Raw genomic sequence first — 16,296 nt, 5'->3', positions numbered from 1 at the left:
AATCCTGTAGTGTGACTCCCTCCGCTGTGTTTTACAGCCTCCCTGTAGTGCTGGTGACAGGAGTGCTTATCCCTCATTAATCTCTTTCTCCCCTGCTTTTACCCCCCACTTAATGGCGACGTTTATCCTATTAATGTGTTGTTTGCTGGAAAAATCCCCCAATAACATAATCCAGAGTCAAGGTTACGAATGTGCGTGTATGCAGAGGCATGGTTGTCATGGAGTCAGTGATTAATTAATGGAGAAATAAAACCAATATGAAGCTCATGGTCAGAGCCTTTGAATAGGAGAGAAAGTGAAAAAGATTTCCCCTCAAATTGATTGTAAAAATTCTGCTTCATTATTGGCTTTTTACTGAACTCAAAAATGTACAATACTGCTCTCTAGTGTTCGCATACGGAACTGCAGTTTGATTGTGTTGAAGCAATAAAGAGAAGGGAAACGCTAACTATTTTTCCAGTAATGACAGTTTTTCAGATCCTTTACTTAGGTAAAAATAACAATACAACAAAATAAAAATAGTCCAATGGAAGTGAAAGTCCCACATTCAAAAAATATACTTATGTAAAACTAAAGAAGTATTAGATGCTTAAAGTGTCAAAAGTAAAAATAACTACTCTCCATGCAAAACAGCTCCTTACAGTGCTATGTCATTATGCTATTTCGTAATTATTGTGTACATAATAAATACAAACATAAACACCTTTTACTGTTGAAAATAGTCAACATAAAACTAATTTACATACTGTCAGGTTAATTTACTAAAAAGGATCATATTATATAATGTAATTTTATATGTAGGCCTAAATGTTATTTATGTATTGTAACTTGGAAACATAGCTGTCTAACAAATGTAGCAGAGAATAACATGGCCTCTTGAATATAATAAATAGAAGTAGCCAAAAAACAACTAAATCTTCAAGTAAAGTACCTCAAAATTGTGCAACTGTAAACTGAGTAAAATCATTTCTTTTGGGAGTTTTTAAACCAATTTTTTTTTCTGCAGCAAGAGTTGAGAGAAATAATCTTTAAAGTTGACAACAAAATAAAAACTGCTTAAATGAACAAAGCTACAATAATATGATCAAAAACCTCATTTAGCTGCAAGTAATGGTGATAATATGGGACAGTAAAGCAGGTCCTTTGTTTTGTCGCTCAAAACTTGTCACATACTTGTCACTGATTCTCGTGAGCACCTTGTGCTTCGACAACATGCAGAAGAAGCCTTTAAACTTCCATTTACTTGACTTACTCTACATATGAAGCTGAAAATACGCTCCACCTCAACCAGCTGCAGCATTCAGAGTCTTCCTCGTCTATGCATCTGCAATAATTATCAAGTATTATGAAATGTAACTATATAACTCTGATAGTGGTTATTCTATTGAATTATGAGTACTCTTGCTTTTTTAAAATCTAAGTACACTTTGATGTGAATGAACACATGATTTTGCAGAAGTCAGATTTGAATGCAGTGTTTAATGTTTTTATTGTTATAAAATAAATTGACAGTATAATTTATATGCTGGAAAGTTATCATGGAATTATTTACCCCTAGGCTTACCCAGCTTTAATACACACAGCTGGCAGTTTATTAGGTACACCCAGGGACAACTAACGCTAACTAATTAAAGAGTGGTGCAGTGAGTTATACATAAATGTCCCGTTTTTAATTATAAGCGTTGGTTAAACTTTATCCTCAATTGGATGCTGCAGTTTTGCGAGTGTGCATTTCTGATAGAAACTAGTCACGTTACTGTTGTAACCTGCAGATGGCAGGTTTCCTCTGTCCCAGTCTGACCGGAAGTGACTCTCTCCTTGCTGCAGCTTCCAAACTGTGGGCGTTTTTTTTTCTTCCCCCCACCCTTCAATCCTAACTCCGGAGTTTTTTCTGTTTTTTGTTTTTTTCCTGGGTGTTGCCTGATCCAACTTTTGGAGTTTTCACCCGGAGTGTTGCCGACAGTGAGGAAACCAGCCGGATAATTTCTTCGGCCTCATTTAAAACTCGCAGCTTTGTTCACGCGGAACTTTTGAAGGAGACACAGTCCAGGTTTAATTTAGCCTCCGTTAGCTCGCGAAGCTAACCGAGACCGAGAGCGAGCCGTCCGATGCAGGCCATTAAGTGTGTGGTGGTGGGGGACGGGTAAGTTAAACCGTGGTGTTATTCTCACTTTGAACTCCCGTCATTTCACAGTTTTGATCCATATTGCAGCGATTAACAGCGAACACAGTTGGGTTTTTGTTTTTTCTGCTTGACCCAGTTACCGAGAGTTGGCTCGCGGCTAACGAGCCTCAGATAACACGACAGCTGTTGTTGTCTCCGCGTCCCGGTCCAGCTGGTCACACACGTTCATCCACAAGATGAAAACCATCTCGTTTATCAAGACAGCCCGCCGTGTTGACGACTTGCTGTTTAATTGCTCGTCCTGTGTGAATCTTTTATATTGATTGATATTTCAAGATTTTGTTGTTGTTTACCTTCTTTATGTTTTTGTTGTTGTTGTTTTTTTCCTCAACTGAACAGCTGCTTGTTGTCTTGGAGCAGTTTACTTGATTTATTGAAAAGTACGATCAAAACTGTGGGAAGCCCAAGAGAAATTTAAAAAAATTAGCTGATCAGTGAGTCTCGCTTAGTTATCCAATACTCTGCTTTATTTATGTGCAAACAAATATTGGAAACCAATTGGGAATCATAACTGATGAGATGTCGTAAATATTGTGATCAATTATCAGTACTTCAATGCTTATTGTAAAGTATTTGTATATATTGTTACCCCACTCCCGTCCTTGCTGTCTGCCTTTAGTATCTCATCCCATTGAGAAACAGGGAGATAATTGGTTATAAATTAACATAATTAATAGCTAACTATTTTGAATACTGATTAATCCTTTTCAGTGATTATTTTATAAAAAAAAAAAAAAAAAAAAGACTAAAACTCTGATTCCAGCTTTTTAATTGTGAGTATTTCCTGGTTCTTTGGTCCTCTATGATAATAAACTGAACGTGTTTTGGTTGTTGACTGTTGGTCGGGACACAACATGACATTTTAGTCTCCACTTTGGGCTTTTGAAAACACTGGTTGACATTTCTCACCATTTTATGACATTTTAAAAAGAAGACAGTTGATTGTTTAATGAAACAAATAATCAACAGACCAATTGATAACGAAATAATGATTAGTTGCAGCCCTGCTGAGATCATTCAAAGTACCAGTAAGTTATATACTGCTAAGTTATATTTAAAAAAAATATATTGTTAAAAGCTTACTTCTGTTGTGGTCCTCACTAGAGAAAGGTGTCAGATCTTTCAGATTAAACTTGCCTGCTTGACATGTTGACCTGTCAGACAAGACGGGTTTCACCTTAGTACACATACCACGTAAAATGCTCAGATATTGTAATTATCCATTTCACTGAAGAATCTCTTGTTACTGCTGAGACAGCGAGATGACAGCTCTTATCATTCCCTCCTTTCTCCTCTTAGGGCTGTAGGTAAAACATGCCTGCTCATCAGCTACACTACCAACGCCTTCCCTGGAGAGTACATTCCCACAGTGTAAGTAACACACACACACACACACACACGCAGGCATCTTATCATTGTATGACCAGCTGTCAGCAGATGGAAATGTGTCACGGTTTAGGTAAAATTAAAAAAAAGCCCGTCAGCCTGATAGGACATTAACAGCCATATTTTGATTGGCAGTTTATCTCTTCACTGTGTTTTACTTTTATGACTTTACAGTATAACAAGTCAAACACATTTTGTTTGACTTGGAAGCTAACGCCCACCTCTCTGCCTACAGCTTCGACAACTACTCTGCCAATGTGATGGTCGATGGGAAACCAGTGAACCTGGGTCTGTGGGACACAGCGGGACAGGAGGACTACGACAGGCTCAGGCCACTGTCCTACCCACAAACAGTATGTACAAAGTTATATAAATATATCTACTATTCATGTATGCTCACACTTTCCTGTGCAGATTAGTGTTAGCCAGACAATGTTAGCATGAACACAGTCTTCACTTTGCCTCCATTGATTTGGAGTTATTCACTGGCCTCTTAAGACAGAGTCTGTGCTCTCGGCACAGTAGAGCCGTGTATCCACAGTACCTATACACTGTCTGGAGGATGGCTGCAGGAAGTGAAAAGCAGCTCTTGTTTGCCCTCTTTGTCTTCACAACAAACTGGCCTCTGTGCCAAAGACTCGCACAGAGCTGAAAGTGGGAGTCACTCTGTATTTAACCAACTGGACCAGTCCAGTTTTCTGATTCCTCACTTAAACATTGGGACAATAATCTGTGTGATTGTCTTCAGCCTCATAGTGTGGATTTAAGTTTCACATTAAAGATGTGATTATTTACGTCCCAGTTGTGACAGAAGTGCTGATTTAAGTTTTCATTGTTTTGTTGATGTTTGACATTTCCCCCCCCAGGATGTGTTCCTGATTTGCTTTTCACTCGTGAGTCCAGCTTCCTTTGAAAATGTCCGTGCCAAGGTGAGAACAGCCGGCTCTTTAATACTAGGTTAACTGTTGACTGATACATTAAATGTACTGCTCAGATCAGCTCAGTTGGATAGATAATAATATATTATTAGAGTCTGTAACATAACATAATTGTGATTGCCCCCCCCCCCTCCCCCTCCCCCGTGCGCATAATGATCTTGGGCCCCTCTCTTCGCTCTAAATGCCCCAAACAGAAGAGCACACACATACACAACTTCTTGTCCATTTGCCAAAGAGCTTCTTGCAAAAGAATTATCATTAAATTACATAATTTAATGTAATGAAGCCATAAGAACAAAAATTATGGTCAAAGATTTCTCCTTAAGCGTCGTGGAAAAACTTTTGGGAAAAAATGGGATGGGAACCAGGAAACTGTGAAAGAAATCTGTTCTTTTAAACAGCCCACTCACATTCAACACCGCTCTTTATACTGTTCAAACTGCATCCAACAACCTCTGTCCTCCTCCTGCAGTGGTACCCTGAGGTGAGACACCACTGCCCCAACACGCCTATCATCCTGGTGGGCACCAAGCTGGACCTGAGAGATGACAAGGACACCATCGAAAAGCTCAAGGAGAAGAAACTCTCTCCCATCATCTACCCGCAGGGCTTAGCCATGGCTAAAGAAATAAGTCAGTTGTAGCTCTACCGTGCACTAACACTTTTTTTTTTTTATTACAGTATTTTCCATTATTCTTGTGGGAGTTCTGCTGGGTTTTTTAATAGAAAGAAATGATACTTACTGTATTTTCTGGTTTATTTTTTTTATTTTTTTTTTTATTCACAAAATCATATAATTTCAATTAGGTTTGTATCCTTGTTTTTTCAGCTAAAGTCAGTTGCAGGGTATCTGCAGATCTTTAACCCTAAGATAATCTGGAACAGTGTTAAGTGTGTTTCAAGAAGTTAAAAATTTTTTTTTTTTTTAAAATCTTCAGTATCGCAATTAGAGTTTTACTTTTGTTATTATGGCACGTTTTATTCTGTTGAACTACAAAATTAGATGGTAACATTTTTACTTAACATTCAGTGATATTTACTTGCCAGATTTGAAGCCGAATGTTAATAACTGCGTAATAATATAAGAGCAGGTAAATGAGACCAGTTTTATGTCCTAGTGTATTGAATTATTTAGTTGTTGGGTTTAGCAGATGGTTGCCTGATGTCCTCTACAACCGAAATATGTTGCAGGTGATGTTCCTAAGGATGCCATTTTAATTTGATACACTGATAATATAAAGTTTAAGAATATTGTGTTTTGTTTACCTGTTTTTGTTGTTTATTTGTAGGGTATTACGCCTCTTTTCCACTGCCCTTATTGGCTGGACTCGTTTTGGGTGATTTGTGCATGTGTTGTGCATCACGATGATGACATCGGTCATGGCGTGAGTAACAACGCTGTATTGAGGGCACACTACAGTGTCTGCAGCGGAAAATTAAATCCAGAAAAGTACCTGGACCCGAAAGCGAGTAGGGTTAGTGGAAAAGGGATGTTACACAGCCATATTTGTTGAACTTTAGCACCTTGTGTATCCTAAAATGGGGAAAGATTTCAAATATTTGCTGCTTTGCTAACCTGGTTTTTATACTTCTCTCCTTTGGCGACCAGCTGCAGTGAAATATCTGGAGTGCTCGGCTTTGACGCAGCGCGGCCTTAAGACGGTGTTTGATGAAGCCATCAGAGCGGTCCTGTGCCCCCCGCCCGTCAAGAAGAGGAAGAGGAAGTGCAGAATACTGTAATGGAGAACTCGCAGGAAGTAGAAAATCCGGATGCAGTCAGAACTCGCCTACTCGGAGGGAGGGAGGAAGATGTTGGCAGGGTTCCCCCAAATAATGTATTCACCCCGTGTCCTTGCTTTCATTGGAGCTTTGGTAGATCAGACGTCCATCTGAAAGAGCTTCACAGACGTAAGCAGCGCCGAAGGTTCTTGTTTACATCTGTTTAGTACTTTCAGATCGGCAGGAATGGAGTGATTTTTGCTAAGGCCTTGGAGAATGTGAGGGTGGGGAAGATTTGATTTGGGATCTTGGGTTGATTAAGGAGAAAGAGGGAGGATTTTAAGGAAAAAAAACATGTCATTTTTCTCCGACATCGTGAAGAAACACTACTTGAATTTAAAATGAAATTACCGTAGATATAACACTAAAAGGAACTACACTGCACTCTTTCCCCTACACACCAAGAGATTCCTGCTGCCTTGATGAAATTTTACTTTAAGAAAAAAAATTATGTTTTAGAAGAAGTCATTTCTTTTCCTTTTTCCATCGTCAGCTGCGTGGTTGGCTGACCGTTTTTTGTTTACGTGTCATCCGACTAGACTGAGGTGCTGCCAAAACTCAGTAGACGGTCATCACTCTGTAGTCTCTCTGTGAACGCTAAAATGTTGTTTCTCTTCCTTTTAAATTTAGTTTTAACCTGTACAAGAATAATGACTTATAACAAGTCATAACAGTAAGTGTTGTAGCAGCTGCTGAGTGCAGTGATCAAGCATTTAAAACAGTCTGCTTGATAGTTAACCGGTAAAATGATCTTGTTGCTTTCTAAATTCTCACTGTGTTAAGTGAACACAGTATTTTGTAAGTTAAGCATGTGAAGGTGCAGTGCAGCCAGTGTTGATGTGCTCGCTCATTCTTTTCCTGTAAAAGTAGCACCCATCATTTCTTGTTTTCACTAAATTCTTGCTCTCAAGGTGCTTTCAGGCTTCTTTTTTTTATGGTCCTGTATGTGATGCTCATGTTGTCATTTAGCTACATGAAGGTGTGTGACTATTTCATTTTGATGCCATCTATTACTGTGTTTTATGAAGTCTATGAGCCAGTGTAGTAGTATTTGAAGGTCGGGTTTTTAATGCATTAAAACATTTTATTTTGAAATGAGCAGCGATCAAATTACATGGGTGTTCTGGGGAGCTGCTAAATCTGGACTCAACATTTGATCATTGTTTTAACGGCACAGAGGGAACGTACACTTGGATTTACTTTCTTACTAAATGTGGTTTCATTTTCACATACTAATATGCTGATTTTGTTTCTTCTTTTTTTTTTTTAAAGCAAATAAATTCATTAAAAAAGCTGTTATTGTTCACATCTTCTGTTTCATTACATAATAATGAAAATAATACATGCAAGACTGCAACTAATGATGATGTTCTTAAATTTTGTTTGGATATTAAATGTCAGAAAAGTCCAAAAATGCTCATCACAATTTTCCAGAGCCCAAAGAGGTGTCTTCAAGTGGCTGTTTACATCTGACTAACATTTAAAACCACAAAAAAACAAACTGGTTTACAATTAAAAGATGATAAAAGAAGCAAATTGTCACCTTTAAGATGCTGGAATCAGTTAATGCTTGGTACCGAAGTCCTGCCAGACAATGTTGGTTGGTCCACCAGTAGCTCAATGATTTGATTTCCATACAAGGCACAATATGTTCCTATCAGTCAGCTGTGCTCTGGTTTCTGGTAATTGGGGAATACTGACATGATAACATACTACAATAAAATGGTGAACATTGTAACCATACTGGCTAAAGGACAGCATGTTGATGTCAGAGGCAATGCTAACACGCCACACATGGTGACTGCTACATCTCTAAACCACTGTGGCCAAGAACAGCCTCAAAGCTGCCAGCATGTCTGCAGATTCAGTCAACTGTTAAGCTGCTTTATTAATTGCTTTAACAAATCAACTGACTAATTTTTTGCTGATTAATCTTCTGCTCATTGACAATATGATTATTCATGGTAGATTTGAATGTCTTTATTGCATTGTCTTATTCACCCTGTGTGATATGGGGGTCATCAGAAAGGCCAGGATTCATGCACATGACTACATCATAGTTTGCTGGCTTTGGCTTCCCATTGGTCAAATACCAGCTTCGCAGACACTGCATCTTCAACTCCCATCCCTGTTAGTGTAATAAAAAAAAAGTTAAACTTACACAGAAGACCATAGAAAACTCTGAATGTACTGAGCTACAGGACAAACGATATGGACGAGATCTTCGTCAGGTTTAGTTTACCAAGGGACTTGAACACAGTCGTCTTCTCTCTGTGAGCAGGTTTTGTTCCATTAATTACATCTCCAAGCTCTGCAAACACCTCGGCCTGAAAACGAGAGATACAAGTGTCACATTTCTTTTACACTTCCTGCACGAGGAGCCACAAACACACACCTTCAGTGATCTTCAGTTAGAAAGTGACAGACTGACCCCGGAGAGGATGACATCACCAGACTCGGATATGGCTCCTTCCCTGCTGTCAGCGTACACGACAGCCTCCTTCATCAGCACGTCATCCAGCTCCCGCCAGTCAGGCCTGCAGGCTCCCACCGCTGCTCCAGAGACAGTGAAATGAACACCACCTAAAATCTGTCTTTTGCAAATCTGACATATTTCCTCCTGTCACCTGCCACATGAGCTCCTGGTTTGACCCACTGCCCGTAGAGCACCGGCTCAGTACACCTGGTTACTGTCACTATGACGTCAGCTCCCCTCACTGCTTCCTCCACTGAGCCACAAACCGTCGCCGCACCACTGACTGAGTGGACAAACCTCTCCGCTCCTTCTTTTGTGCGGCTCCACACGCGCACCTGAGGTGAAAGTCCAGGGGAGGAAAGGAAGTTAATGCACAACTACCAACAGTAATCAATGGGAGGATTTAGGAGAGAAGTGTGAGCATAATTAGCCAACACAGTGAGTGTAGCAGTAGGTCAGATTCAATGCTTCTATTTGCCATAACTGACTCACTGTGACTTGTAAAGAAAGGTCAAGAGTTGTCATTAGGTATTACCAACAGATGATGCTTCCACCAGAGCGCCTCAGAGTGCTTCCTTCACAATGTCACTCGTGGGAATTGTTGAATTTCTCTATATAATATTGTAAGGTCTCCACCTTACTATGTCCAGCGCCCTGAGATGACTTATGTTGTGATTCTGTGCTGAATAAATAAAATTGAACTGAATAGTGTTCAGCTGTGCAGCTCAGTCCCAAACAAAGCTTGCATGGAAGAGTCATCCGATGGAAACCTGGCCTGCGACCAAGTGTTTCTTGGAAACAAATGCTGTGGACAGATGGAGTTCAAATAGACCTCTCTGGCCACAACCACCAAAGGTTGAAAAAAGGAGCAACGTATGAAAATAATGCCTTTCCAGGTGTTAAATATGAGGATGGAAATATTTTGCTTTGGGGTTGTGTGAAGGCAGTGGCACCGTAAACATTGTGCAGACAAAGAGAAGGAGAGATTCGACTACGTATCAGAAAAATCTGGATAAAAAACATCTGTCAAGACACGAAAACTAATGGATTTTTTTAAATATCTATTTGTTGCAGAGGTTGTATTCACTTCTTTTCAGGCCCTTGTGCCGCATTAAACATATGACATATCCCAAACATGCAAATTCTGTTCATATGTGCTGGTCATTGTATGTAACTGTACCTCTTTGAATGAAAACATCTCAGTGAAGACATTATAATGACTCAGAGCCTGTTTGCCGGTCCCCAAGATGGCCAGAACCTCTGCTCCGGGACGCATCAGCAGCTGCAAGACACACCAGGACAGACCCAAGAGTTTAGTCAGAACGAGTCAGAACAACAGTGAAAGTTAAGAGAACATGTGGTGTGATGTTTAAGAACAAAATAGAGGCAATGCCTTTGCAGAGATGGCTGAGACTGCAGCGGTCCTCATGCCTGTGATGACCTCTCCATCCATGACCTGCAGGTTGGAAACAAGTCTGAGGGTAAAGCTGTTAAAACTGTGGCACCTAAATGTTTGAAGGTCCCAGAGTCATCTGCTTGCAGTATTACTGAAGCCAGCCTACAGGGTTTTGATATGTCAGAGAGTCATTGGTGCATGAGTCACTTTAACGCACAGCCTTGACATTCCCGTACTCTGGATCCAGCAGCACCACTGTGGCCTGAACAGCTGGCAGAGTGGAGCCTGCCTCCCTCTTGTAGAAGCACACGAACTTTGTGGACAGGACTCCATCATTCTCCATGTATGTGGGCATCAGTCCCAGAAACCTACAAAAGAGAGCAAGTGTCAACACAGCAGCACAGTCTCTTACCGATTCATTTGTTATTAACTTGTTTTGAAGCAGAGCGCAGGCCTACCCGCTGTGTCGCTGCAGCGGCACCGTGGTGCGCACAGGCTGGATCACCTCGGCGCTGTCCCGTCTGGAGAACTTCCCCAGAGCCTCCTCCAGACGGGGGATCAGATCTCTGTAGTGCAACAGGTTCTCCACTTCACGCCCCCATATGATCACAGGAGGAGATCCAGCCATGGCTTCTGTTTATCAGACTCAGAAGAGTGTTTCGTGCGAAGTTCAAGCCGCTGACTGAGTCGCATTCAAGAGCCGCAGTGAAGTTTTTTTTTTAAACACTGTGGTGAGAGGAGGGGCAGACAGGGAGAGCAGTGTTTCTCTGATCGACTTTCACTCTTCGCAGAGCATTAAGCAGTGGCTGGTCTTTCAATAAAAAAGGAACAACCCCCACTCAGGACACTTTGTCAACAATCTGCAACAAACAGAGCGTGTCAATAAAGTTTTGCCCAAACTGACAGAAAATTATCACTGTTGTACTTTAATTGCAAAGATAAAAAGTCACTGATTCCTTCATTAGACTTTATAATGAGGCGGTTATTGAAAATAATCACCATCAAACACCTGCAGGACAACATTGATTAAAACTGCAGAAGAAACTGGGAGTTTTGATGCAGAGGAATGAGTTCAGATTAGAGGATCTGCTGCTGTGATTTTACTTTCATAAGGTATTATTATTTTACTCATGCTTAAGAATTAATGAGTGAAGATTTTAAATCAAGGACTTATACACTGCTCAAAAAAATAAAGGGAACACTTAAACAACACAATCACACTTCTGGGAAATCAACCTGTCCAGTTAGGAAGCAACACTGACTGAATCAATTTCATCTGCTGTTGTGCAAATGGAACAGACAACAGGTGGAAATGAGTCAATTATCAAGACAACCCCTATAAAGGAACGGTTCTGCAGGTGGTGACCACAGACCATTTCTCTGTCCTCATCCTTTCTGGATGATTTTTGGTCACTTTTGCATTTTGCCAGTGCCCTCACCACTAGAGGTAGCGTGAGGCGGTGTCTACAACCCACAGAAGCTGCTCAGGTAGTGCAGCTCATCCAGGATGGCACATCAATGCACGCTGCGGCAAGAAGGTTTGCTATGTCTGTCGGCACAGTGTCAAGAGCACGGAGGAGACACCAGGAGACAGGCCGGGACACCAGGAGACGTGGAGGGGGCCGTAGGAGGACAACAACCCAGCAGCAGGACCGCTATCTGCTCCTTTGTGCAAGGAGGAACAGGAGGAGCGCTGCCAGAGCCCTACAAAATGACCTCCAGCAGGCCACTAATGTGCATGTTTCTGCTCAAACGGTCAGAAACGGACTCCGTGAGGGTGGTACGAGGGCCCGACGTCCACAAGTGGGGCCTGTGCTTGCAGCCCGACACCGTGCAGGGCGACTGGCATTTGCCAGAGAACACCAAGATTGGCAGCTTCTCCATCGGCGCCCTGTGCTCTTCACGGATGAGAGCAGGTTCACACTGAGCACATGTGACAGACGTGACGGAGTCTGGAGACGCCGTGGAGAACGTTCTGCTGCCCGCAACATCCTCCAGCGTGACCGGTTTGGTGGTGGGTCAGCGATGGTCTTTACATTGTAAAGATTTGTTGCGTCGACAAAATAGTTACTCAGATGTTTGATAATCATCAGTAGAGTGGATATAATGACTAAGTGGGTAAAGTCAAATAATTAAATAGCTTCAACACTCATAAGTTTAGAAAATTATTTCATTTTAATGTCATGCCATTTTTAAAACCAGGAAAGGACATTTAAGATCTAATATCTAGTTTCCTATCTTCTAATTGGAACATTCTTGTGAATATTTCCTATATTTTTAATATACAATGCCTATAAAAAGTATTCACCCCCCTTCAACATTTCACCATTTTGTTGATTTTATACATGAAATCATGGTCAATATAATTTGCAAAAAAAAAACAACCTCTAATATCAAAGTGAAAACAGATTTTTACAAAATAATGCCAATTAATTAAAAATATACAAGGTAAAATAAATGATTGCATAAATATTCACCCCCTTCAGGTCAGTATTTAGTAGATGCACCTTTGGCTGCAGTCACAGCACCGAGTCAGTGTGGATATGTCTCAATCGGGCTGGCACATCTGGACACTGACATTTTTCTCCATTCTTCCTTGCAAAACAGATCAAACTGTCAGGTTGCTCGGGGATCGGGCGTGAACAGCTATTTTCAAGTCCAGCCACAAATTCTCGATTGGATTGAGATCTGGGCTTTGACTTGGCCACTCCAGAACATTCACCTTGTTGTTTTTGAACCATTTCTGTGTAGGTTTGTATGCTTGGAGTCGTTGTCTTGCTGGAAAATAAATCTTCTCCCAAGTCGTAGTTCTCTTGCAGACTGAGTCAGATTATCCGCCAGGATTTGGCGATATTTTTCTGCATTCATGTTCCCCTCTACCTTTACAAGCCTTCCAGGACCTGCTGCTGAGAAGCATCCCCAGAGCATGATGCTGCCACCACCATGCTTCACAGTGGAGATGGTGTTTGGTGTTCGCCAAACATAGCGTCTAGTCTGATGGCCAAAAAGCTAAATTTTTGTCTCATCAGACCAAACAACCTTCTTCCAATTGACCTTGTAGTCTCCCACATGCCTTTGGACGAATTCCAGGCGAGATTTCATGTGAGCTTTTTTCAACAGTGGCTTTCTCTTTGCCATCTCCCATACAGCTTCGACTGGTGAAGAACCCGGGCAACAGTTGTTGTATGTAGTCTCTCCCATCTGAGCCACTGAAGCTTTCACCTTCTCCAGAGTGGTCGTAGGTGTCTTGGTGGCCTCCCTCACCAGTCTTCTTCTTGCCCAGTCACTCAGTTTGTGAGGACGGCCAGCTCTAGGCAGATTTAAACAAGTGCCATACTCCTTCCATTTCTTAATGATGGATTTAACTGAACTCTGTGGGATGTCCAGTGAGTTGGAAATCGTTTTGTAGCCATCTCCTGACTTATACTTTTCAATGATCTTTTCTCTGAGTTGCTTGGTGTTCTTTTGTCTTCATGTTGCAATTGTAGCAGGAATACTGATAAACCAGAGACTGGACCTCCCAGACAGCTGTTTTTATACTACAATCACTTGACACACATCAACTGCACTCAGGTGATCTCCATTTCACTAATTGTGACTCTGCTGGCATCAACTAGCTGGACCTCTGTTGAATTAGGTCAGTCACTTTAAAGGGGGTGAATATTTATGCAAACACTTATTTTACACCATATATTTTTAATTAATTGACATTAGTTTGTAAAAATCTGTTTTCACTTTGACATGAAAGAAGCTTTTTTTTTGCAAATTCTTGTCAAAAAAGCCAAATTATATTGACCATGATTTCATGTATAAAAACAAAAAGGTAAAACATCCAAGGGGGTGAATACTTTTTATAGGCATTGTATGTGCTAATATATGTTTAACATATATTGACATGTATATAATACTGCGTCAAATGTAACCATTTTGTAATAAGGGATAATTTAAATTCTTTACAATGACAACTTGAGGTTTCAGTTGCATAATAGAGTCTGTTTTGGCTGTGAAGCATGTATGATTTTATAAATATTGGATTTTAAAGAGCTGATGCAACTGGAGGCTATTCGCTCCTGAAAAACATTTTGACACTCGTTATTCAGTTAAAAGTTTAAATATGTTTTGTTAAGAGGAGTGAGGCACCTTTTGGAAACCCTTTAAGCTCACACTAGCTGAAGTGCTGTGCAAACTGTCCTAATTACACATTGACCATCTGAACACTGAAATTCAAATTCCTCTTTAAATTTATCACAAATGATTTTGGAACTGATATTGTTAAAGACTGACTTCACAATCAGAATTAAAAATACTTTAAGCATAAAAAAAACAAAATATCAGGTTTAAATAAAAAAGAAAAAAGAAGGGCTTTATTATGAAGCAGGCGATGACAAACTGATACACTGAAGGGGAACCACAGTCCTAAAAAATGTTTAAAAAAAAAAAGAAACAAGAATGTCTATATGTTGTCATGCATGACATGTTTTTGTAAATCAAACATAAGATTATTTAAATCCGGGGTTCATTTTCTCCTTTCCGTCAGTGAAATTTTGTCACCTCGGTGCAATCAAAATCACACGAGCAGTCTCTCGATGGCCATCTGAACGGACTGAATCTGCGGTTTGAGCTGAGACCCCTCCTTAATGGTGACTGAGGTAGCAATGACGGGGCGCGACACCCCGCAGGCCCGGCCCAGAGCCTGCTTGGAGCGGACAAACACATACGGGACGTTCTTGTCCTCACAGAGCAGCGGCAAGTGGAGAATAATCTCCAGTGGTTCGGCATCGGCAGCCATCACGATGAACTCGGCGATGCCTCTGTTCAGGGTTTTAGTGGCTGGGGAAGAAGTAGAGCACAATGAGGATGGTCAATTTACATTTCCTGAACAAGACTAAATGATTTCAAATCCTCTTATTGGTCACTTTGTACTGATTGTCCAAACATTTACTGTTGATAGCTTAAAGGGATAGTTCATATTTCTTGTAGTGAGGTTGTATAAGGTATCAGTTAATATTGACTACAGATGTGTACTTACAAACCCACTTCAAACAACTTTGTTGATAACAGTATCATTAGACTGTTTAACCACTGATGAACTAAAGCAACGGGGAAACAAAATCTTACAATTAATGCAACTTTTAATAACCATACAGAAATTTGAATAACTACTTGGGTTATTAATCAACGATGAAAGTGATCTAATGTATTCTGTGAGGTTACTTTTCCACATCATATCTTGAGGAAAAACTTCTTGAAAAATCCACAAGCTTGTTTATCCTGGTTTCACAGACTTTCCCGGTTTCAGAGCTCAAGCGAGGTCACCAGACTACCGGCTGATCGTGTTTTTAGATCACAGGGTTTTATTTATTCACCTTCATTGGCCCCTTTCCTCAGCTGTTTGTAGTTTGATGCTTGTTGCACCAGGTCCAGGATGGTTTTGGTCAGCGTGGCGTCGGCCAGTGGATAGGCCTTTGGGTTCACCTGTGGTTCAGTCTAGACAAAACAAACACAACCAAGCGGCTTCACGTTAGTGACGGGGAAGCAGTGAACGAAACAAATAAAAGGATATTAAAATACGTTTAAGGCTCGTGCGATCTACACTCTTGAGATCCTCGTGCTCGCTAACAGTTTGCTAGTCCGTTAGCACGTTGGTTCATTCACAACACATCACTTACCATTGCGAGTTGTTTTTCTTGTAGTTCGGCCCTCTCGGCGAAATGCTTCACGGAGGACTATTTTCTTTCGCCTGTGTTTGAAAGCGCAACAACACGCAAGATATATCCTGTTAAAATGTGTTTTTTGAAGCGCTGCGAACTTTCTACGATCGGAAGTGTGCGGCAAGTCCAAACGTTCAAAGCACGTGTGGGGGCAATGCACATGCGCACTGGGTGCAACAGCTAAAAGGACAGGAAATGCTTCTTTTTTTCCTTTTTTTTTTCTCCTGTTATTTTGCCGTTATGTTAATGTCATATTCTGCATAACCGTTTTAAAATCGGAACGTTTGAGTTGATAGGCAATGGATTCATTTTACAAATAGTTATTTTATTTTCGTTTCAATGCAATCACAATTATATTTTTACAGTTTAATTTGTATTGGTCACACTCGATTCATCTCCGTGGCAACAGAGGGCGCAAGCTCATT

General features: G+C 40.7%; 3 protein-coding genes across 3 annotated transcripts; 1 reads left to right on the top strand and 2 right to left on the bottom strand.

Annotated features, from left to right (window-relative positions):
- The first annotated feature begins 1,852 nt into the window (after positions 1 to 1,852).
- Positions 1,853 to 7,582, top strand: rac1a (Rac family small GTPase 1a). The gene is made up of 6 exons (XM_069155944.1): positions 1,853 to 2,143; positions 3,485 to 3,556; positions 3,807 to 3,924; positions 4,438 to 4,500; positions 4,982 to 5,141; positions 6,119 to 7,582. The coding sequence occupies exons 1-6, from the start codon at positions 2,109 to 2,111 to the stop codon at positions 6,247 to 6,249; spliced, it is 579 nt and encodes a 192-aa protein (XP_069012045.1). The 5' UTR covers positions 1,853 to 2,108; the 3' UTR covers positions 6,250 to 7,582.
- A 671-nt stretch (positions 7,583 to 8,253) lies between these two features.
- On the bottom strand, positions 8,254 to 10,845 carry crym (crystallin, mu). The gene is made up of 8 exons (XM_069155943.1): positions 10,619 to 10,845; positions 10,378 to 10,528; positions 10,158 to 10,220; positions 9,945 to 10,046; positions 8,916 to 9,099; positions 8,720 to 8,841; positions 8,531 to 8,615; positions 8,254 to 8,416 (listed from the first exon to the last, which is right to left on the bottom strand). Exons 1-8 carry the CDS (start codon positions 10,786 to 10,788, stop codon positions 8,343 to 8,345), a joined length of 951 nt encoding a protein of 316 aa, XP_069012044.1. The 5' UTR covers positions 10,789 to 10,845; the 3' UTR covers positions 8,254 to 8,342.
- A 3,651-nt stretch (positions 10,846 to 14,496) lies between these two features.
- LOC138201837 (NHP2-like protein 1) lies at positions 14,497 to 16,008 on the bottom strand. Its single transcript, XM_069155340.1, has 3 exons — positions 15,830 to 16,008; positions 15,527 to 15,647; positions 14,497 to 14,990 (listed from the first exon to the last, which is right to left on the bottom strand). The coding sequence occupies exons 1-3, from the start codon at positions 15,830 to 15,832 to the stop codon at positions 14,728 to 14,730; spliced, it is 387 nt and encodes a 128-aa protein (XP_069011441.1). The 5' UTR covers positions 15,833 to 16,008; the 3' UTR covers positions 14,497 to 14,727.
- Between the last annotated feature and the right edge of the window lie 288 nt (positions 16,009 to 16,296).

The sequence above is a fragment of the Embiotoca jacksoni genome, unplaced genomic scaffold, assembly GCF_022577435.1.
Source record: "Embiotoca jacksoni isolate LCO1_2020_lvr unplaced genomic scaffold, fEmbJac1.0.p SCAF_20, whole genome shotgun sequence".
Taxonomy (NCBI): domain Eukaryota; kingdom Metazoa; phylum Chordata; class Actinopteri; family Embiotocidae; genus Embiotoca; species Embiotoca jacksoni.
This window is presented reverse-complemented; position numbering and strand designations above follow the sequence as displayed.